A 24,589-nucleotide genomic window follows, 5' to 3' on the forward strand; every position below is an offset into this window, starting at 1 on the left:
CAGGGTCCAAGAGGTACAGGGTGGCAGGCAGGTTCGAGGTCAGGACAGTCAAAATGATCAGGCAGGCGGGTACAGAGTCCAGAAAACAGGTAAGTGTCAAAAACCGGGAGGACTAGCAAAAGAGAATATAAGCAGGAGGAAAAACTCTGGTTGACTTGAAAAACATACAAGACAAACTGGCACAGAGAGACAGGAACCACGGGGATAATAAGCGACACCTGAAGGGGGTGGAGACAATCACAAAACAGGTGAAACAGATCAGGGTGTGACATAGACAACTTTTTAATAGATAAAGCCCTTCTCCCCTCTGTTAAGAAAGTGGAATACTCTGCCATTGTTATTAGTGACCATGCTCCTCTGTTGCTCGACCTCTCATTCTCATTGAACTATACAAATCGCCCCCGTGGAGACTTAACTCATCATTACTTTTAAAAAATTCATTCTGCACCATTCTATCGAATGCAATTGATGTCTTTATTGAGACTAATAAAACAGAATCGATCTCTCCATCTACACTTTGGTAAACACTAAAGTTGTTCTTAGTGGCAAAATAATCTCCTATTCCTCTCCTCTCAATAAACAACAGAATATTAAATAACAACAACAGCTGATCGACGCTATTCTGAAATTAGACCAAAAACATTCTGCCTCTCCATCACCAGAACTTTACAAAGAAAGGCTGAGTCTTCAAACTCAGTACAATTTACTATCCACAGATAAGGCTGAGCAGCAGCTACTCCGCTCACATGGTTTTGTTTACGAACATGGAGAAAAGGCTGGTCGACCTCTAGCTCATCAACTCAAGTGTAAATCTGCCTCACAGCTGATCCCTCAAATTCACAACACCTCAGGTGTCTTAACAGTTAGCCCTACTGAAATCAAAAATACTTTCAAAAACATTTATTCAGATCTTCACATGTCAGAACCACCTGAAGACAATTCAGTTCTGAATGATTTTCTTTACAATTTGGAAACTCCTACCATTAGTACAGAGAAGTGAGATGAAATTGATCAACCTTTGCAGTTAGAGGAGTTTATTTATTCAATTACAGCAATGCAAAGTGGGTAATCCCCTGGCCCAGATGGCTACCCAATCGAATTCTACAAAAGTCTTCTGCCAAACTAGCTCCCCTCCTTTGTTAAAACCCAGCAAAGATGCATCTGAGTGTGGCTCATACAGACCGATCTCACTTTTAAATGCAGATGTAAATTTTTTTGCAAATGCTTGCCTTTCGAATAGAAACCATTATGACAGACATCATATCGACGGATCAGACAGGGTTTATTAAGGCTCGCCACTCCTTTTCTAACATTCGACGTCTGCTTAATGTCATACACTCTCCTGCACCTTCGGACGTTCTTGAAGTGTTTATGTCTTTAGATGCAGAGAAGGCATTTGACAGGGTAGAATAGGAAAATGTATTCTCTGTACTGGGAAAATGTGGCTTTGGTGAAAACTTCATTTCCTGGGTCTTACTGTTGTACTCATCACCCAAGGCATCAGTACTTTGTTCACAGTATTTCCCATTATCAAGGGCCACACCCCAGAAACGGACTACTGTCAAACAGAAGCCAACTCCTGTTTCTCCTCCTCTTTGTCAGCCTTAGTCACCCCCAATCTCCCCCTTTCAGCGTTGCGCTACACATCCAATCCAATTGATGTCAATACTTTTGAAATGTGGACTCAATTCCGTCAACATTTTACATTTTCAAGATCCTATATGTAATACTCACCTCTTCCTTCCAGGCAAACTGGATTCAGCTTTCAGGCTGTGACAGAGGAATGGCCTCACTAAGTTTCAGGACCTTTATATTGATGACACCTTTGCCAATTTCGAAGACCTCGCTATCAAATTGAATCTAACCCATTCAGGTTTATCTAGGTATTTCCAAATGAGCCTGTTTATTCGGACTCAAAGCCTAACCTTTCCAATTCTATCACCCAGATCGGGTCTGGATGCCATTTTGCAAACACCTTTTCAACTAAAGGGACTCATATCCCGTATTTTTGAGATAATCATGTCCCTTGATAAGCCATCATTCAATCAAATCCGATCTGAGTAGGAAAGGAAACTTTGTGGAGAGATCACTGATGAAGTCTGGAATGGTGCCTTACTTAGGGTAAATGGAAGCTCCTCTTGTGCCCGGCTCAGCCTTAATACAGTTTAAGGTACTTCACAGTATCCATTTAAGCAAGGCCAGATTATCCAAATTCTACCCAAATATTGATGTGACAGGTGTAAAGGCAGATTATTGGTCCACTATATTAAAAACACTTTCTGAAGCATTTGATATAAAGTTGCAGCCTAGTGCAGAAATGGCTATTTTTGGAGTACCAAACAACAATCGTTCTCTGACCAATAGACAACTAGATGCAATTGCTTTTGCCGCCCTGTTGGCCCACAGAAGGATTTTGTTGGATTGGAAATCTATCAATCCTATCCTTAGCCTCTCTTTGGCTCAAAGATCTGATGCTGTTCCTAAAATTAGAAAAAAATAAGTACAACTAATTTTATTCCACCTGGGATCCGATGATATCCTATCCTCCAAACACTTCCTCCAGATTAGTGCTCTTGGCCCCACCCCCACCCCTTGAGATTACTGCTATAGGCCTATAGGATCACCTAATCACCTGAAATTGTTAGGCTATTACATTTTTTGCTTGTATTGAAGTAACATTGTTGTATACTTTTGTTTGGTTTTCTGATATGTAACTCAATGACTTTGCCGTTCTTTGTAAATGTGTTTGTTGGCATTCTGGGAGAGGTTGAAGGGGGACAAAAAGGGGGAAAATTTACAATGTCTTTACATGTAATCTTTCATTCATTGTGACTATTCAGGAATATTCAGGATATATCAAATTCACTCACTGGAAAACACAGGTTGGTAAGCAAATGGATCCTGCTGAAAAGAGAAGACTAGTTTCTCTGTAGGCTACCATGTTATCAACTTCCAAATAGACTTACTGAGCGAACAGCATTGTTTTTCAAAGTAAAACAAGAGAGCTTTTGGCTCAAGCGCAACGGCCATCGCTGGTGAGTGAGTTGTACATTATTGAGTTGAGTCAATGAAACAAAAGCTTTTTTAGGACTATAATTCCCTCCTCATATTGCACAATGTGTCTCCAAACATCTAGGTCTGGGCTATTGGTAGATTCAAGACAAGGTTGCTTTCATTGATCTCAGATTCTCAGTTTGTCAGTGTCAAAGTATAGCCTGTCATCTCGATAATTTGTGAGGTATTAAAAAAGATTCTGCTAAAGTCTCCTCCAGTCATCTAAAATTAGGTAGAATTGTATGAAATGCTTTTATGAAGGCCAATTTTTTCCCCGGACCCTAGGCCACTAAAAATGTCCACATGTGTGTAACTTCTGCAAAGGCCTCTCTCTACTCTACTACTCCATGCCAGTACGCAAAATAGATGATAATGCATGTAATGCTTTATTATGAGAGTGCCTTTTTCTTTCATGCGTTCAAGTACCTCAGAGCCATCCAGGTCACCCCCCTCTCGGGCTCACTTTTTGTTCTGGCACCTCCCAATTTACAAATTAAGCACTGGGAGGACCTCACGATTCACAGTATCAAATGCATTTTTAAGTTCCAAAAAGACTGTGCTGACTTCACCACCTATGTCCAGGTTAGATTTAATGCACTCCAGTAAATAGCAATTGGCTGTTTCAGTAGAATGGTTAGTTCTGAATCCAAATTGCATTTGATGTATGGCGTTGCCCTGATTGAGGTGATCAGTCAGATGATCAGCCAACCATCTTTCAGCTACTTTTGATAGCACTGGAATAATGCTTACAGGTCAGTAATTATCCACCAGTGTTGGGTCACCAGATTTTAAACAGGTATCACTGCAGCAGACTTCCAAGCATTGGGGAAGAACCCATATTACATTGACAGATTAACTAGATGTACAATAGGGGCAATCAGAGAATATTTGTCTCTCTTCAGGAAGACAGTGTCTAGAACAAATACAGTTGAAGTCAGAAGTTTACATACAGTGGGGAGAACAAGTATTTGAAACACTGCCGATTTTGCAGGTTTTCCTACTTACAAAGCATGTAGAGGTCTGTAATTTTTTATCATAGGTACACTTCAAATGTGAGAGACGGTGTCTAAAACAAGAATCCAGAAAATCTCATTGTATGATTTTTAAGTAATTAATTAGCATTTTATTGCATGACATAAGTATTTTATACATCAGAAAACCAGAACTTAATATTTGGTACAGAAACCTTTGTTTGCAATTACAGAAATCTATGTGTTTCTTGTAGTTCTTGACCAGGTTTGCACACACTGCAGCAGGGATTTTGGCCCACTCCTCCATACAGACCTTCTCCAGATCCTTCAGGTTTCAGGGCTGTCGCTGGGCAATACGGACGTTCAGCTCCCTCCAAAGATTTTCAATTGGGTTCAGGTCTGGAGACTGGCTAGGCCACTCCACGACCTTGAGATGCTTCTTACGGAGCCACTCCTTAGTAGCCCTGGCTGTGTGTTTCGGGTCGTTGTCATGCTGGAAGACCCAGCCATGACCCATCTTCAATGCTCTTACTGAGGGAAGGAGGTTGTTGGCCAAGATCTCACAATACATGGCCCCATCCATCCTCCCCTCAATACGGTGCAGTCATCCTGTCCCCTTTGCAGAAAAGCATCCCCAAAGAATGATGTTTCCACCTCCATGCATCACGGTTGGGATAGTGGTCTTCTTCCTCCAAACACAGCGAATGGAGTTTAGACCAAAAAGCTCTATTTTTGTCTCATCAGACCACATGACCTTCTCCTAATCCTCCTCTGGATCATCCAGATGGTCATTGGCAAACTTCAGACGGGCCTGGACATGCACTGGCTTGAGCAGGGGGACCTAGCGTGCGCTGCAGGATTTTAATCCATGACGGCGTAGTGTGTTACTAATGGTTTTCTTTGAGACTGTGGTCCCAGCTCTCTTCAGGTCATTGACCAGGTCCTGCCGTGTAGTTCTGGGCTGATCCCTCACCTTCCTCATTATCATTGATGCCCCACGAGGTGAGATCTTGCATGGAGCCACAGACCGAGGGTGCTTGACCGTCATCTTGAACTTCTTCCATTTTCTAATAATTGCGCCAACAGTTGTTGCCTTCTCACCAAGCTGCTTGCCTATTGTCCTGTGGCCCATCCCAGCCTTGTGCAGGTCTACAATGTTATCCCTGATGTCCTTACACAGCTCTCTGGTCTTGGTCATTGTGGAGAGGTTGGAGTCTGTTTGATTGAGTGTGTGGACAGGTGTCTTTTATACAGGTAACGAGTTCAAACAGGTGCAGTTAATACAGGCAATGAGTGGAGAACAGGAGGGCTTCTTAAAGACAAACTAACAGGTCTGTGAGAGCCGGAATTCTTACTGGTTGGTAGGTGATCAAATACTTATGTCATGCAATAAAATGCAAATTAATTAAAATCATACAATGTGATTTTCTGGATTTTTGTTTTAGATTCCGTCTCTCACAGTTGAAGTGTACCTATAATAAAAATTACAGACCTCTACATGCTTTGTAAGTAGGAAAACCTGCAAAATCGGCAGTGTATCAAATAAGTATCTATATCCACAGTAAAACAAGTCCTGTATCGACATAACCTGAAAGGCCGCTCAGCAAGGAAGAAGCCACTGCTCCAAAACCGCCATAAAAAAGACAGACTCCGGCTTGCAACTCCACATGGGGACAAAGATCATACTTTTTGGAGAAATGTCCTCTGGTCTGATGAAACAAAAATGTAACTGTTTGGCCATAATGACCATCATTATGTTAGGAGGAAAAGAGGGGTGTCTTGCAAGCCAGAGAAAACCATCCTAACCATGAAGCACGGTGGTGGCAGCATCATGTTGTGGGGGTGCTTTGCTGCAGGAAGGAGACGCACTTCACAAAATAGATGGCATAATGAGTTAGGAAAATTCCGTGGATATATTGAAGAAACATCTCAAGACATCAGTTAGGAAGTTAAAGCTTGGTCGCAAATGGGTCTTCCAAGTGGACAATGACCCCAAGCATACTTACAAAGTTGTGGCAAAATGGCTTAAGGACAACAAAGTCTTGGTATTGGAGTGGCCATCACAAAGCCCTGACCTCCATCCAATAAAGAATTTGTGGGCAGAACTGAAAAAGAGTATGTGAGCAAGGAGGCCTAAAAACCTGACTCAGTTACACCAGCTTTGTCCGGAGGAATGGGCCAAAATTCACCCAACTTATTGTGGGAAGCTTGTGGAAGGCTACCCGAAACGTTTGACCCAAGTTAATCAATATAAAGGCAATGCTACCAAATACTAATTGAGTGTATATAAACTTCTGACCCACTGGGAATGTGATGAAATAAATAAAAGCTGAAATAAATAATTCTCTACTATTATTCTGACATTTCACATTCTTAAAATAAAGTGGTGATCCTAACTGACCTAAAACAGGGATTAAATGTCAGGAATTGTGAAAAACCGAGTTTAAATGTATTTGGCTAAGGTATATGTAAACTTCCGACTTCAACTGTACATATTTTGTTCTAGAGATCCTGAAGAAACTAATAATACTGTCCACTGCTGACGCTGAGGTTTCGTCCATGAGAGTGAGAATTGTGGTCTTGGTTGGAAATCTTTGAGCCAGTTCCCTGACAGAGTCCAAAAATTGTTTTAGTTAACAGACATAGTGAACATACACTGCGAACCTACAAGTCAGAGGGGTTTAGGAATTTAGACACATTTTCAAACGTTGACATTATTCCCCTTTAAACCATTTAGTGAAATTGCATAATATGGTTTAAAGGAAGTAGTTATGTAAATGGCACCACCAGCACCATGGTGCCAAGAGGAGGCATCACACATGATCTCACCTCATAACAGACCCAGCACCAGGATAAAATGACTAAAGGGGAAGTTAAAATTGAGACATTTTCCGGGGTTCTTGCATTGGAATGATTTGTAATTCTGCTTATATCACACTATACCACAATAAACATGTTCAAATGCCGAGACATAGAGACCATTGAGTGCTTTTCAAGTGACAGTTGTCTCAAAATTATGGAACGCCGTTTGGGTCTTTACATGTCAAAACAATTCACGTCAAATGACACTATTTGACACGTCAAATAAGCTTCCAATTTGACTTGTCAAATAACAATTCTATTAGAATGTTGTGTGTGATGAATTTGCACATGCAAGCCAAGCACCACAACTAACAGTAGCACTGTCAAAGCAGTACAAAAAAGTCTGCAAACAGGCAAACATCGGCCACGAATGATGTGTTTACAATACGCGTTGGTAATAAAGCATTATTTGTTCGACCTCAACTTCTGGGTTAGCTAACTTCTTGGTACCTAGCTTGCACCAATACATCAAGCCTAAAAACAATGACCAGTAGAAACTGCAGTCATTTTCATTGTCCTTAACAATGATTTAGGAATCCTTGTGAATAAATGTTAGCTAGTTAGCCACTTGTTCGTCTATTGAAATTGAACTTCAGTTATTAAAATAATTAGCTAGCCAGCTACTTAATCCTGTTGCCCAAAGATAACATTATAAACAGCCAGCTAGTTTAATCTGGCTAATGAGGCTTGACCTGACTGGGTTATGTGTTGTGAAATTGGAAAAAATAAGGATTAGGCACAATAGTGGAATTTGCGGTTTGCCTTCAAAATAAAACAACCTCTGAAAGTGACGCAGAAGGTTACAATTGGTGGAATTATGCCATGTTTAGACTAGATAATGTTAAACATGGTTAGAATGTGAAGCAATGAAATGGGTTACCAGTCTACTCGGTGACACCCGCAGAACACAATTGTGAAGAGTTTACGCAAATATTAGCGTTGTAGCTCTTATCGCAGGACTGTGACCGTGTAAAATCACCTCCCCAGTCAGCCTATTGTATGTATTGACATTCATATTGCACTGTACAGCTTTACGTAAGTATTGGGGATCAATGAAATGGTGTATCAGTCTACTCAATACCCAATATATTTTTTCCCACTCCAAAACATCTACGCAGCATTGTTTTTCCTCTGGAATAGTGTTCAATACACATGGCTTGACAATAAATGTGGCTCAATTCACAGTTGTTTCAGAGTCCCGCAATAAGAGCTATGACGCTAATGTTTCTCTGGGTGTCACTGAGTAGACTGATACCCTTGGTAAGGCTGTACAGTGAAATAAGTATGCCCCCAATGCAATTCTAAAGTCTAATACATCCAGTGTGATTTCAACACCTTTTTGTCAAATTAACAAATTGTCTTTTGTTGATTTTATATAGCACGTTTAGCATGATCTATTCAATTATGGCATAATTCTATTTGTATTAATTTGTATCACTGTCAATTACATACTTTTATTTTGAAAGCTAACTGCAAAGTCCACTATTGTGGCTAGCTTCACATATATGGGTCAGACCACCATTAATCAAATGAGAACTACTAAAACTACTATAGCTACTAAAACAGATTTTGCTATATTTTTGGGGAAGAACATTGTTTGCATCCATGAGCTAGCTTGCTTTCTTTTATGACCAGCACTGTAGGTGCGCAAGACAACTTTACCAGCATCATAGCATACGTATCGATGAATCGTTGTGACATATGAAATACGAGTGATAGTGTAATCAATGTGTAATGTGTAACTATGTAAAAAATGTAGGAACGCGTTAAATTATTATGTGACGTGCAGTCATATTCAGGACCTGATTAGTCAACAAGCTTATTTGACACGCAAAGACCCAAATAGCGTTCCATATGAAATCTGTATCAGCACAATGGACATTAAAACTTCTTACGGATAGGCGGGACAGTCGCGTCCCTCTTGGGCAAAAAACAGGGAAAATGCAGCGGCAAATTCAAAACAATTATATAAAATCAAACTTTCATTAAATAACACATGTAAGATACTCAATTAAAGCTACACTCGTTGTGAATCCAGCCAACATGTCAGATTTTAAAAAGGCTTTTCGGCGAAAGCATAAGCATAAGAAGCTATTATCTGATGACAACCAAACAAAGAGGGTAGCATATTTCAACACTGCAGGAGCTACACAAAACGCAGAAATAAAATATAAAACATGCATTACCTTTGACGAGCTTCTTTTGTTGGAACTCCAATATGTCCCATAAACATCACAATTGGTCCTTTTGTTCGATTAATTCCGTCCATATATATATCCAAATGTCAATTTATAAAGCGCTTTTGATCCAGAAAAAAACAGCTTCCAAAAAATGCAACGTCACTACAAAATATTTCAAAAGTTGCCTATAAACTTTGCCAAAATATTTCAAACTACTTTTGTAATACAACTTTAGGTATTTTTAAATGTTAATAATCGATCAAATTGTAGACGGGTCTATCTGTTGTTCAATACAGGAAGACAACAAACCAGCGCTACTTTTCACATCTTGCGCAACTCTCAACAGTGTTACCCAGTTCCTAGTTGGCTTACTTCTTCATTGCACAAAGGAATAACCTCAACCAAATTCCAAAGACTGGTGACATCCAGTGGAAGCGGTAGGAACTGAAAACTAGTTCCTAAGAAATATTGTTTGCCAACGAGAAATCCCTGAACAGACAGAGACCTCAAAAAAAAAAAATCTGAACGGTTAGTCCTCGGGGTTTTGCCTGCTACATAACTTCTGTTATACTCACAGACATGATTCAACAGTTTTAGAAACTTCAGTGTTTTCTATCAAAATCTACAAATAATATGCATATCTTTTATTCTTGGCAGTAGCAGGAAGTTGAAATTGGGCACGCTATTTATCCAAAAGTGAAAATTCTGCCCCCTAGCCCCAAGAGGTTTTAAAACAAGGCTATTTTAGTAATGAACATAGGCTACAAGAACAGTGAATGCAGCCAAAAATACAGCTGTCTTAACAAAATAATGCAAACTGTATGCTTAAAGTAACAGCCTAGTTACTCATGCATGCAAAACAAATACTGAATAGCAGTGTAAAGGAAATGTTAATGTTTGTGCTTTTCTTATAACTCATTTCTGTCTTCTATTCATGTGCTGTTCTAATAACCAATTTCTGTCTTCATGCAAGTGGCTGACTGTACAAATACCCACTATCAGTAGCTGCAATTTGGCAGTACACCCAGACCGTGTTTTCAGAACGAACTAAAGATATCTCAGTTTCAAGGTCTCAGCTTAGAGAGAAGAAGCCTCGTGAGGTGTTGGTCTGTCACATGTTATGAAACAAAACGATAATGATTGATTAATTATGCTAAATCATGTAAATATAATTTGTCTGTGTATAGCCGTATATAAGACAACTGCTGGGTCTGCCCAGGAAGAGGTCCTGATTGACATGTGTACTATGGTGCATTGAGTTGGTTGGAACCTCTCCAGCGCGCTGACAATAAACAAGTATTAATTTAACTGACTTTGAGTGTCCCTGTGTATGAATTTCCAGACAGCAGTTTGGCTTAGAATACAACACAACTGCGAATGTGAATTAATGAATGTTAACAGAACAAAACAGCAGTACCAAGTAGTAGGCCTAGTAAACAAAATATCAGGTATGAAACAATCTATATTGCATTAACAGTTAACAAACGCAGTAACGAAAAGGTGAATGGAGATCCAAATAACCAAAGCATAGCCTGCAGCCTAACACAGTGAGATGCAGCCATGCACATCTGTCTTGCAAATAAATAGGCCTATAAGCCCCCTTCAAACATGGAAAACCATGCTGCTAGGCGCTCATGAGTTCAGCAACAATAGGCTACCAAGAAAACCATCGTAGAATATATACAGTACCAGTCAAAAATTTGGACACACTGACTCATTCAAGAGTTTTTCTTTATTTTTTACGATTTTCTACATTGTAGAATAATAGTGAAGACATCAAAACTATGAAATAACACATATGGAATCATGAGGTAAACAAAAAAGTGTTAAACAAACCTAAATATATTTATATTTGAGATTATTCAAATAGCCACCCTTTGCCTTGATGGCAGCTTTGCATACTCTTGGCATTCTCTCAACCAGCTGCATGAGAAGGTCACCTGGAGTGCATTTCAATTAACAGGTGTGCCTTGTTAAAAGTTAATTTGTGGAATTTCTTTCCGTCTTAATGCGTTTGAGCCAATCAGTTGTGTTGTGACAAGGTAGGGGTGGTATATATAATATAGCCCTATTGACATAAGACCAAGTCCATAGTATGGAAAAAACAGCTCAAATAAACAAAGAGAAACTACAATCCATCATTACTTTAAGAGATGAAGGTCAGTCATTCCGTAAAATTTCAAAAACTTTGAAAATTTCTTCAAGTGTAGTCACAAAAACCATCAAGCGCTATGATGAAACTGGCTCTCATGATAACCGCCAAAGGAAAGGAAGACCGAGTTACCTTTGCTGCAGAGGATAAGTTCATTAGAGTTAACTGCACCTCAGATTGCAGCCTAAATAAATGCTTCACAGAGTTCAAGTAACATACACAGCTCAACATCAACTGTTCAGAGGAGACTTATTTTTTTATATATTTTTTTCACCTTTATTTATCCAGGTAGGCTAGTTGAGAACAAGTTCTCATTTACAACTGTGACCTGGCCACAATAAAGCATAGCAGTGTGAACAGACAACAACACAGAGTTACACATGGAGTAAACAATAAACAAGTCAATAACATAGCAGAAAAAATAGTCTATATACATTGTGTGCAAAAGGCATGAGGAGGTAGGCAATAAATAGGCCATAGGAGCAAATAATTACAATTTACCAGATTAACATTGGAGTGATAAATGATCAAATGATCATGTGCAAGTAGAGATACTGGTGTGCAAAAGAGCAGAAAAGTAAATAAATAAAAACAGTATGGGGATGAGGTAGGTTAATTGGGTGGGCTATTTACAGATGGACTATGTACAGCTGCAGCGATCGGTTAGCTGCTCAGATAGCAGATGTTTAAAGTTGGTGAGGGAAATAAAAGTCTCCAACTTCAGCGATTTTTGCAATTCATTCCAGTCACAGGCAGCAGAGAACTGGAAGGAAAGGCGGCCAAATGAGGTGTTGGCTTGAGGGATGATCAGTGAGATACACCTGCTGGAGGACGTGCTATTGGTGGGTGTTGCCATCGTGACCAGTGAACTGAGATAAGGCGGAGCTTTACCTAGCATGGACTTGTAGATGACCTGGAGCCAGTGGGTCTGGCGACAAATATGTAGCGAGGGCCAGCCGACTAGAGCATACAGGTCGCAGTGGTAGGTGGTATAAGGTGCTTTAGTAAGAAAACGGATGGCACTGTGATAAACTGCATCTAGTTTGCTGAGTAGAGTATTGGAAGCTATTTTATAGATGACATCGCCAAAGTCGAGGATCGGTAGGATAATCAGTTTTACTAGGGTAAGTTTGGCGGTGTGAGTGAAGGAGGCTTTGTTGTGAAAGCCGACTCTAGATTTGATTTTGGATTGGAGATGTTTGATGTGAGTCTGGAAGGAGAGTTTACAGTCTAGCTAGACACCTAGGTACTTATAGATGTCCACATATTCTAGGTCGGAACCATCCAGGGTGGTGATGCTAGTCGGGCGTGCGGGTGCAGGCAGCGAACGGTTGAAAAGCATGCATTTGGTTTTACTAGCGTTTAAGAGCAGTTGGAGGCCACGGAAGGAGTGTTGTATGGCATTGAAGCTCGTTTGGAGGTTAGATAGCACAGTGTCCAAGGAAGGGCCAGAAGTATACAGAATGGTGTCGTCTGCGTAGAGGTGGATCAGGGAATCGCCCGCAGCAAGAGCAACATCATTGATATTTACAGAGAAAAGAGTCGGCCCGAGAATTGAACCCTGTGGTACCCCCATAGAGACTGCCAGAGGACCGGACAACATGTCCTCCGATTTGACACACTGAACTCTGTCTGCAAAGTAGTTGTTGAACCAGGCAAGGCAGTCATTAGAAAAACCGAGGCTATTGAGTCTGCCGAGAAGAATATGGTGATTGACAGACTCGAAAGCCTTTGCCAGGTCGATGAAGACGGCTGCACAGTACTGTCTTTTATCGATGGCGGTTATGGTATCGTTTAGTACCTTGAGCGTGGCTGAGGTGCACCCGTGACCGGCTCGGAAACCGGATTGCACAGCGGAGAAGGTACGGTGGGATTTGAGATGGTCAGTGATCTGTTTGTTAACTTGGCTTTCGAAGACCTTAAATAGGCAGGGCAGGATGGATATAGGTCTGTAACAGTTTGGGTCCAGGGTGTCTCCCCCTTTGAAGAGGGGGATGACCGCGGCAGCTTTCCAATCCTTGGGGATGTCAGACGATGCGAAAAAGAGGTTGAAATGGCTGGTAATAGGGGTTGCGACAATGGCGGCGGATAGATTCAGAAATAGAGGGTCCAGATTGTCAAGCCCAGCTGACTTGTATGGGTCCATGTTTTGCAGCTCTCTCAGAACATCTGCTGTCTGGATTTGGGTAAAGGAGAAGCTGGGGGGGCTTGAGCGAGTAGCTGCGGGGGGGGGGGGGGGGGGGGGGGGGGGGGGAGGGGGGGGGAGCTGTTGGCCAAGGTTGGAGTAGCCAGGAGGAAGGCATGGCCAGACGTTGCGAAATGCTTGTTGAAGTTTTCGATTATCATGGATTTATCGGTGGTGACCGTGTTACCTAGCCTCAGTGCAGTGAGCATTTGGGAGGAGGTGCTCTTGTTCTCCAAGGACTTTACAGTGTCCCAGAACTTTTTGGAGTTAGAGCTACAGGATGCAAATTTCTGCTTGAAAAAGCTGGCCTTTGCTTTCCTGACTGAATGTGTGTATTGGTTCCTGACTTCCCTGAACAGTTGCATATCGCGGGGACAATTCGATGCTATTGCAGTCTGCCACAGGATGTTTTTGTGCTGGTCGAGGGCAGTCAGGTCTGGAGTGAACCAAGGGTTATATCTGTTCTTAGTTCTGCATTTTTTGAACAGAGCATGGTGAGGAAGTTACTTTTAAAGAATGACCAGGCATCCTCAACTGACGGGATGAAGTCAATATCCTTCCAGGATACCCGGGCCAGGTCGATTAGAAAGGCCTGCTCGCAGAAGGGAGCATTTAAGGGAGCATTTGACAGTGATGAGGGGTGGTCGTTTGACCGCGGACCCGTAGCGGATACAGGCAATGAGGCAGTGATCGCTGAGATCCTGATTGAAGATAGCGGAGGTGTATTTGGAGGGCAAGTTGGTCAGGATAATGTCTATGAGGGTGCCCATGTATACGGATTTAGGGTTGTACCTGGTGGGTTCCTTGATGATTTGACTGAGTCAATCAGGCCTTCATGGTCGAATTGCTGCAAAGAAACCACTACTAAAGGACACTAATCAGAAGGAAATACTTGCTTGGGCCAAGAAACACGAGCAATGGACATTAGACCGGTGGAAATCTGTCTTTTGGTCTAATGAGTCCAAATTTGAGATTTTTGGTTCCAACCGCCATGTCTTTGTGAGATGCAGAGTAGGTGAGCGGATGATCTCTGCATGTTTGGTTCCCACCGTGAAGCATGGTGGAGGTGTGGTAGTGTGGAGGTGTTTTTCTGGTGACACTGGCTGTGATTTATTTCGAATTCAAGTCACACTTAACCAGCATGGCTACCACTGACATCCGCCGAAGTCCCGTCCCTCTCCTTGTTCGGGCGGCATTCGGCGGTCGACGTCACCGGTCTTCTAGCCACCGACGATCCACTTTTCATTTTTCATTTGTTCTGTCTTTGTCTTTCACACCTAGCTTCACTCAACCAATGACCTGTTTATTATTTAACCCTCTGTTCCCCATGTTTTGTTTGTTAGTGATTGTTCTTTGTACATCGGTCCGTTTTTGTAGGCTCGCTATGTTGCTTTTTATTTTTGTAAATTTGAGTAAAGTATGTTGATTACTCATATCTGCTGTCCTGCGCCTGACTCTCTACACCAGCTACACACAGGACCATTACAACCACAGCATTCTGCAGCGATACACCATCCCATCTGATTTGCGTTTATTGGGACTATCATTTATTTTTCAACAGGACAATGACCCAAAATACACCTCCAGGCTGTGTAAGGGCTATTTGACCAAGAAAAGTGATGGAGTGCTGCGTCAGATGACCTGATCTCCACAATCACCCAAACTCAACCGAATTGAGATGGTTTGGGATGAGTTGGATCGCAGATTGAAGTAAAAGCAGCCAACTAGTGCTCAGCATATGTAGGAACTCCTTATATATGTAGCTATACCCAGGGGCGTCATTTGGAATTTTGCATTGGAATTATATTGAATTCTGCTTACATCACACTATACCACAAAAAACGTATTCTGTTTATATCACACTATTCCACAATAAACATACAAGTTTAAATGCATTTGACCAAGAAGTAACAGGTTGGCGCGAAATCTCAGCTGCTCTCTAGCAGCACCATGGACAGAGCACTACAAACTAAAGCAGATTAAAAACATGTTTAAAAACAGCTAGATTCTTTCTTACCTTTTCAGACCAGTTGAAGCCTCCTTGATGCTCTGTGGAACTTCCTGAGTAATTGATCTTTCCATTCTCCCCCAAATCTTCTTGTAAGATCCCCCTCAAATGTCAGTTGAATTAGCTTTTTTTTTTTTTTTGAATCATGCTTTTTCTGTGCTGACTGAACACTTTTGTCAAAGTGGAAAATGTGTTATTGCACGTAGCTTCCGCAGTGACAATCTCACTCATGAGCCCTATGATTTAATGTTTAATATCCTGTGACGTGTATGTGGCATTGTAGGGTATGGTGCTAAACACCTTGGCAAGTTCCTTGTATTTCCAGAGAGTATGTTTCATCCGCAATCGCTGACACCAGCGATTGACACCAGCGAACCAGCGATTTCTTGCCAGCTACCCATCATTAACAAGTGTTAATACCTCAGTACCCATACCCAAACCTGTGTTTCTTTCCACAGTGCAGTGCATTTCAAATGCTCTTTACTTGATTGTGTGCCTAGCGAATCCATTGGTACTATCAATAGCATGCTTCGAGTTAGAATACCCAGCTTAGGAGAAGGCCTTGTCTGAAATAGCATTGGACCCAACACAGAACATTCTAAATGGGAAACAAAATGCTGCATCTGCCGTAACTGAGTATTCCAGACACTCTCTTTCTATCACAGGAAGTTGTTGGCACCTTAATTGGGGAGGACAGGCTTGTGGTAATGGCTGGAGCGGGATGAGTGGAATGGTATCAAATACATCAAACACATGGTGTCCATGTGTTTGATGCCATCCTAATTGCTATTTAATGAACGTTTTTGGACAGAAAACCTGTGGCTATGGTAGGATTCTAGGCTAACCTGGGCTGGTACCTCTGTTCCATGATCGTCAGGAACAGTTGGAGGTGAAGGGGGCTGTGGAGCTATTATCCTGGTGGCGCTTGTGGAAGAGGGGGAAGGCTCTGCACTCAGAAATAGCTAGAGCTTGGATGCTGGGATAGGTGGTTTGATGCTGCTGCTGCTCATCGCTCTCTTTTGGCTTTGTTTGAGTACTTTGCGAAGCCAATTACTGATATCCAACATGGTAGTGGCAGATTAGCTGGTTCGCGCTAGCTAAATAGGCTAAGGTTAATAACACTAACAATTTTTACAGCTAGCTAAGAAGCGAACTAAACTCTGTAATGGTGGGGCATGAGGCAGAGTTGAGTGAAGCAGCTTCAAGAGTAAACTTGACCTTGCCCTAATAAATGATATTACAGACTGAGGCCTATCATTTATTCACTTAGCCTACCACAGATGAGATTTTCCCACATTTTATGGAAACCCAAAGGAGTCAAACCTAACCGCCCAAGTGGCTCTCCACAGCCCCCTTACACATACCGCTGAACGCTCTGTCCATGGTGCTGACACAGCTCAGCGAAGAAACAGATTTTACGCCAACCTGTGTCACTCAATCATTTAGAGCTTTTTTGCTATTTTTACATAGGGACATAAAACTAAAACTGCCAAGTTTCAACTTGCCCTCTCATGGATTCGGGTATGCCTCATAATGCTCTCATGTACTAACCTGAATACCAGTTTGTTTTTGCTATCATGCCAACTCCTTGTCACTCATTGTCATGCCAATGATGTTTGGCTTGATAATGAGCAATGGAGTTGGCAAGAGGACCAACAGATCTGGGACCAAACTCATTCACCACCACCACACAAAAAAACTAAGTGTTAAGACACACCTGAAACACTGAAAACGATTAACCGTTAGCTATCAAATCCAATATACCAACATAGCCCTGCTTTTCAACATGAAATAACATAATTTCCATCCACACTGGTACATTTCCAGTAGTTGGTTACCTACCTACTTTCCTTCCATAATATACAATAAGGCACTGTTCCATAACAACATATATATTCAAAGCACGTTAGATGCATGTTGCGCGCTTACCTTGTACCCCATTTTATCCCGCCGTGGCGCGTGCAGTGTTTCTATTGTTGCCTAGTTACCTGCCTCCTGCAGTTGTCTCATGTCTCTTTGGGCCAGTGAGCAGCCTCTGTATGGAAACACAGACAGACAGACAAACCTCAATGGACAGACCTAATCAGAACAGAGAGAGAGCGCGATGGACAGAGGGGCATGCAGATTGATATAGCCTCGATTCATTGACAAGCTTAATTGAGTAAAGTCTGCATTGCTGCATACATCTTCCGACCCGACCTACACAAGTGATGTTCCTTTCCTGAACAAGTGCGTCTTTCCTCCTCTTCTGTTGCGCGGTTAGGTTATCGAGGCAATAGTCCCTACCGTCAGTCGATGTTTACGGTTATAACGCGGTTATAGCCGCCATATTTAGGCTATTTATCGACCTATCGGCTTTTCTCTTATTATCCACTCGAATGTTGGTTGTCGTGGGTGTCTGCACGGCACGGCGTTTTTGGCGATGGATGTGATGATGATCACGAGACGGGGCCGAAGGAGCGAGCTCTCGGTGCTGCGACAAAGCCCAGACCGATACTTTCATCTGCGCCGCCGTGAGATCTCTGCAGCAGCTGCGCAGCTCAGCCAAGGCACGCAATCCATCTCTGCAGGGGGAAGAAAGACATAAGAAATAAGACAGAGAGGGAAGGGGTGAGCTGAGCACGAACAGTAGCCTAGTCAGAAATATTTATTTCCTCTTTATTATGAGAGAGTCTGAATCTGACTATTGGTCTAGATAAAGTGGATATCACAATTCATCAGCCCCTTTCACACACATGCTCAGGCTGTCATAAACACGCAAAGGGCACTGTTAAGGCAAGGGCTGCCAGGTTTCATCTCAGTGTTGCATGAATGCATTGAGTTATTATATAATTTCCTCTGAAATAGGAAAATAAAATGGTTGTCTTTGGATGGATGGTGATGGATGGGTAGTCTGAGAATCTGTAGGTCCCACCAATGTCATGAACAAGAGCCGGCTGGCTATTCATTAGGATGTAATTCTCCCATTGAGACAAAAAAAATATATGACATTTTTTGTTGTAGCATATGTAGCATATATGTCTTCTACTCATCACCATCAAAAACATAATGCAGAGAGGCAAAAATATAATTCCCTAACCAGGAATCGAACCCGGATTACAGCGGCGAGAGCGTCAAATCCTAACCACTAGACCACCAGGGAGCAGTGTTAACTTTAACAATGAAGATTATTCAAACATTGATGATAAATATATGGAGTGAAGAAGAATGGAGAAAAAAGCAGTACCTTTACCAGGCTAATTCGGGGTAAATTTTACAGAGGATATATTCAAGAAGCCGTCGTCCAACAAGTTAGTCGAGGTTGTGCCACCAGCAATTAACAAATGTAGCGAATTCGGGATGCAATTTCTACCAAGAATGAACATACTCACCGTTGCCGACCCAACATCCTCTTTCACTCTGAATGCGTCTTCCTTTTCCTCTCGTCATTTCCAGTCCCAACTTGTAGACTTGTTTACGTGCTGCCGTGCGTTTTGTTGTTAACCTGACTTTTCCACCTGCCAACTTTACGGTTTTTACTTTTATATTTTTAGTTTTTCCCTCGCTTGACTTTTTTCATTCAACTTTTTCACTCCGGATGCTTTATCTGGACTTGGTTCATCAGGACCTCCACCAGCCGAAGCTAAGTAGTAACATTAACATGATGCCTTCTAATTGCAGTCGCTGTACTCATAATATACAGGAGAACGATTGCGTTACGGTGAGGATAGCGATGCTGCAAGCCCAGCTTCAGACGCAATCGTTAGGCAAGGGTAATTTCAGTGTAGGAAAGGATGAAACAGCGTCTGTGCCACCAGTAAGTACAGATAGTAGTATAAATTCCCTCGCACAGTCCCCGCAGCCGGACAACTTTCTCATGGCTTCTGGAAGGAAATGCTGTAGGAATGCTCAACCAGTGTCGCTCATTCAGCCGACAGAAACTTTCAACCGGTTCTCCCCATTAAGCAGTGAGTCGGAATCAGAGGCCTAGCCTTCTCTGGTACTCCTCCCGTTACGGGGTCTGAGGTGCCGAAAACTCTCACCATTAGCTCTGACAAATTGAAAACCCTAGTCATTGGCGACTTCATTGCCCGCAGTATTAGACTTCAAACAAATCATCCAGTGATCATATACTGTTTACCAGGGGGCAGGGCTACCGACGTTAAGGCTAATGGTGCTGGCTAAAGCTAAAACTGGCGAATGTAGAGAGTATAGGGATATTGTTACCAACGATGTTAGGATGAAACAGTCAGAGGTCACCAAGCGCAACATAGCTTCAGCTTGTAAATCAGCTAGAAAGATATGTAGGCATCGAGTAATTGTCTCTGGCCCCGTCCCAGTTAGAGGGAGTGATGAGCTCTACAGCAGAGTCTCACAACTCAATCGCTGGTTGAAAACTTTTTTCTGCACCTCCCAAAAGATAGAATTTGTAGATAATTGGCCCTCTTTCTGTGACTCACCCACAAACAGGACCAAGCCTGACCTGTTGAGGAGTAACGGACTCCATCCTAGCTGGAGGGGTGCTCTCATCTTATCTATGAACATAGACAGGGCTCTAACTCCCCTAGCTCCACAATGGAATAGGGTGCAGGCCAGGCAGCAGGCTGTTAGAGCCCTCACTGCTGCTCGATCATCCTATTTTTCCAATTTATTTGGGGAAAATAAGAACAATCCAACATTTATTTTTGATACTGTCGCAAAGCTAACTAAAAAGCTGCATTCCCAAAGAGAGGATGGCTTTCACTTCAGTAGTGATAAATTCATGAACTTCTTTGAGGATAAGATCATGATCATTAGAAAGCAAATTACGGACTCCTCTTTAAATCAAATTACGGACTCCTCTTTAAATCTCAATCTCAAAGCTCAGTGGTCCTGAGTCTGCACAACAGTGCCAGGACCTAGGATCAAGGGAGACACCCAAGTTTTTTAGTAGTATATCTCTTGACACATTGATGAAAATAATCATGGCCTCTAAACCATCAAGCTGCCTACTGGACCCTATTCCAACTAAACTACTGAAAGAGCTGCTTCCTGTGCTTGACCCTCCTATGTTGAACATAATAAACGTCTCTCTATCGACCGGATATGTACCAAACTCACTAAAAGTGGAAGTGATAAAGCCTCTTGAAAAAGCCAAACCTTGACCCAGAAAATATCAGAAACTATCGGCCTATATCGAATCTCCCATTCCTCTCAAATAATTTTGAAAAGGCTGTTGCGCAGCAACTCACTGCTTCCTGAAGACGAACAATGTATACGAAACGCTTCAGTCTGGTTTTAGACCCCATCACAGCACTGAGACTGCACTTGTGAAGGTGGTAAATTACCTTTCAATGTCGTCAGACCGAGGCTCTGCATCTGTCCTCATGCTCCTAGACCTTAGTGCTGCCTTTGATACCATTGATCACCACATTCTTTTGGAGAGATTGGAAACCCAAATTGGTCAACACGGAAAAGTTCTGGCCTGGTTTAGATCTTATCTGTCGGAAAGATATCAGTTTGTCTCTGTGGATGGTTTGTCCTCTGACAAATCAACTGTACACTTCGGTGTTCATCAACATTCTGTTTTAGGACCACTATTGTTTTCACTATATATTTTACCTCTTGGTGATGTCATTCGGAAACATAATGTTAACTTTCACTGCTATGCGGTTGACACACAGCTGTACATTTCGATGAAACATGGTGCAGCCCCAAAATTGCCCTCCCTGGAAGCCTATGTTTCAGACATAAGGAAGGGGATGGCTACAAATGTTTTACTTTTAAACTCGGACAAAACATAGATGCTTGTTCTAGGTTCCAAGAAACAAAGAGATCTTCTGTTGTATCTGACAATAAATCTTATGGTTGTACAATCGTCTCAAATAAAACTGTGAAGGATCTCGGCGTTACTCTGGACCCTAATCTCTCTTTTGACGAACATATCAAGACATTGCAAAAATCTGAAACTTTCTGTCCAAAAATGATGCAGAAAAATTAATCCATGCTTTTGTCACTTCTAGGTTAGACTACTGCAATGCTCTACTTTCCGGCTACCCGGATTAAGCACTAAATAAACTTCCGTTAGTGCTAAACACGGCTGCTAGAATCTTGACTAGATCCCCAAAAATGTAATCATATTACTCCAGTGCTAGCCTCTCTACACTGGCTTCCTGTGAAGGCAAGGGCTGATTTCAAGGTTTTACTGCTAAACTACAAAGCATTACATGGGCTTGCTCCTACCTATCTTTCCGATTTGGTCCTGCCGTACATACCTACACGTACGCTACAGTCACAAGACGCAGGCCTCCTTACTGTCCTTAGAATTTCTAAGCAAACAGCTGGAGGCAGGGCTTTCTCCCATAGAGCTCCATTATTATGGAATGGTCTGCCTGCCCATGTGAGAGACAGACTCGGTCTCAACCTTTAAGTCTTTATTGAAGACTCATCTCTTCAGTAGGTCCTATGATTGAGTGTAGTCTGGACCAGGAATGTGAAGGTGAACGGAAAGGCACTGGAACAACGAACCGCCCTTGCTGTCTCTGCCTGCCTGGTTCCCCTCTCTCCACTGGGATTCTCTGCCTCTAACCCTATTACAGGGGCTGAGTCACTGGCTTACTGGTGCTCTTCCATGCCGTCCCTAGGAGGGGTGCGTCACTTGAGTGGGTTGAGTCACTGATGTGATCTTCCTGTCCGGGTTGGCGCCCCCCCTTGGGTTGTGCCGTGGCGGAGATCTTTGTAGGCTATACTCGGCCTTGTCTCAGGATGGTAAGTTGGTTGTTGAAGATATCCCTCTAGTCGTGTGGGAGCTGTGCTTTTGCAATCTGGGTGGGGTTATATCCTGCCTGTTTGGCCCTGTCCGGGGGTGTCGTCGGATGGGGCCACAGTGTCTCCCGACCCCTCCTGTTCCAGCCTCCAGTATTTATGCAGCAGTTGTTTATGTCGGGGGACTAGGGTCAGTCTGTTATATCTGGAGTATTTCTTCTGTCTTATCCGGTGTCCTGTGTGAATTTAAGTATGCTCTCTCCAATTCTCTTTCTCTCTTTATTTCTTTCTGTATCTCGGAGGACCTGAGCCCTAGGACCATGCCTCAGGACTACCTGGCCTGATGACTCCTAGGTGTCCCCAGTCCACCTAGCCGTGCTGCTGCTCCAGTTTCAACTGTTCTGCCTGCGGCTATGGAACCCTGACCTGTTCACCGGACGTGCTACCTGTCCCAGACCTGCTGTTTTCAACTCTCTAGAGACAGCAGGAGCGGTAGAGATACTCTGAATAATCGGCTATGAAAAGCCAACTGACATTTACTCCTGAGGTGCTGATCTGTTGCACCCTCGACAACCACTGTGATTATTATTAGACAACGCTGGTCATCGTTGAACATTTGAACATCTTGGCCATGTTCTGTTATAATCTCCACCCCGGCACATCCAGAAGAGGACAGGCCACCCCTCATAGCCTGGTTCCTCTCTAGGTTTATTCCTTGGTTCTGGCCTTTCTAGGGAGTTTTTCCTAGCCACCGTGCTTCTACACCTGCATTGCTTGCTGTTTGGGGTTTTAGGCTGGGTTTCTGTACAGCACTTTGTGACATCAGCTGATGTAAGAAGGGCTTTATAAATACATTTTATTTCATTTGATCCCAACACGGCTGCTGTATTTAGCCTTGAATCGTTTTTATTGCTTTCTTTTCCAATCCTCGTTCCTCTTAGCCTGTAAATCTGTCATCATCATCATCATCATCCATAACTTTTCATTATGAAAACCTGTCTCTTTGTTAGCTAAGTTGTTTTGATTGTAAATCTAGGACGTCATTGAAGACAGAATTGGAGGAAGACTGAGAGTGATAAACATAACCTTAATTGTTTGAAATCAGTGCACATAGCACACAAGCAGGAACATTAAATAGTTTATACACCATTCAAAGACAGACATTAATTGGGTGAAATGTAATTACAGAGTGAATTAAGAGGAAGGGGAGAATACTTTTGAGTATGATGCTGTATATACAGTTAAATAAACACCACAGGGACAAACAATTTAACACAAAAAATTAAAATTATATATAATTAACTGAAAATGGAGAGTGACTGATCACTGGCTCCATCATAATGCCTAGCCCGTAAGGAGCAGAGGATGGGTCTAACCGAGGGACAGCCGAGCATAGGTGTGGAGATCATGAACAGAGGCCCAGCCGGGCACTGGTGTCATGGCCATGGACAGAGGCCCAGCTGGTGGTAAAGTAGTCCATACAGGAGCGGAGGACTGATGCGGGTAGATGTGTGGACTGGATGCTGAATGGTGGGGTTGGACCTGCAGGTACTCCTTCAAAGTCATCTGATTGACAGCATATTTTTTTGCGTCACTCTTCATCTATACCACCAAACACCCAGCATACCAGAGAGAATTTTCAACAACCTACTTGAAGCTCTGCTTCCTCTAAAGGCTGAACTGCATCTCGTGTTGCCCCAACAAGTGTGCCTTGTTGCTTGGAGCACTACAGCCATCCTGGACAAATTTATCCTGAGATATATCCCTGGTGTACTCTCTTTTACTCTTTTTCAGGAACTATGTCTCCTTAAATGGCAAGCATCCTTACTGTCAAAAATCAAATCAAATTAAATCAAACACAATTTTATTAATCATATATACAGAATACAGAGGGATGTAAACAGTGCAATGAAATGCTTACTTGCAAGATACCTCTCAACATAGCCAATGTAAATAGTCCGGTGGCCATTATATAAATTACGGTCAGATGCCGAAGCAGTTGCCATACCAGAACCATGGTGTAGCCGTGCTCTCAATGGTGTAGCCGTATAACTTTTTGAGGATCTCGGGACCCATACCAAATCTTTTCAGTCTCCTGAGGGGGAAACAGTTTTGTAGTGCCCTTTTCACAACTGTCTTGGTGTGTTTGGATCATGATAGATCATTGGTGATGTGGACACCAAGGAACTTGAAACTCTCGACCTGCTCCACTACAGCCCCGTTGATGTTAATGGGGGCCTGTTCGGACCGGCTTTGCCTGTAGTCCACGATCAGCTCCTTTGTCTTGCTCACATTGTGGGAGAGGTTGTTGTCCTGGCACCACACTACCACACTCTGACCTCCTCCCTATACGCTGTCTCATTGTTGTTCGTGATCAGGCCTACCACTGTGGTGTCGTCGGCTAAATTATTGATGGTTCGTATACCGCCCCAACAGGTCCACAGATGGCACAAT

General features: G+C 42.5%; 1 protein-coding gene across 2 annotated transcripts in view; it reads right to left on the reverse strand.

Moving 5' to 3' along the window:
- Nucleotides 1-18,030, reverse strand: part of st6gal1 (ST6 beta-galactosamide alpha-2,6-sialyltranferase 1) — a 182,730-nt gene extending 164,700 nt beyond the window's left edge. The window contains exons 1-2 of one of the 2 annotated variants that reach the window (XM_021563263.2): nucleotides 17,616-18,030; nucleotides 17,342-17,447 (exon numbers count right to left, since the gene is read on the reverse strand). In XM_021563263.2, coding sequence (XP_021418938.1) covers nucleotides 17,342-17,353 — 12 coding nt within the window. In that variant the 5' untranslated portion in view covers nucleotides 17,354-17,447; nucleotides 17,616-18,030. Of the gene's footprint in view, nucleotides 1-17,341; nucleotides 17,448-17,611 lie in introns of both variants that reach the window. The other variant, XM_021563264.2, reaches the window with a different exon arrangement.
- Between the last annotated feature and the right edge of the window lie 6,559 nt (nucleotides 18,031-24,589).

This window comes from Oncorhynchus mykiss, chromosome 15 (assembly GCF_013265735.2).
Source record: "Oncorhynchus mykiss isolate Arlee chromosome 15, USDA_OmykA_1.1, whole genome shotgun sequence".
NCBI lineage: Eukaryota > Metazoa > Chordata > Actinopteri > Salmoniformes > Salmonidae > Oncorhynchus > Oncorhynchus mykiss.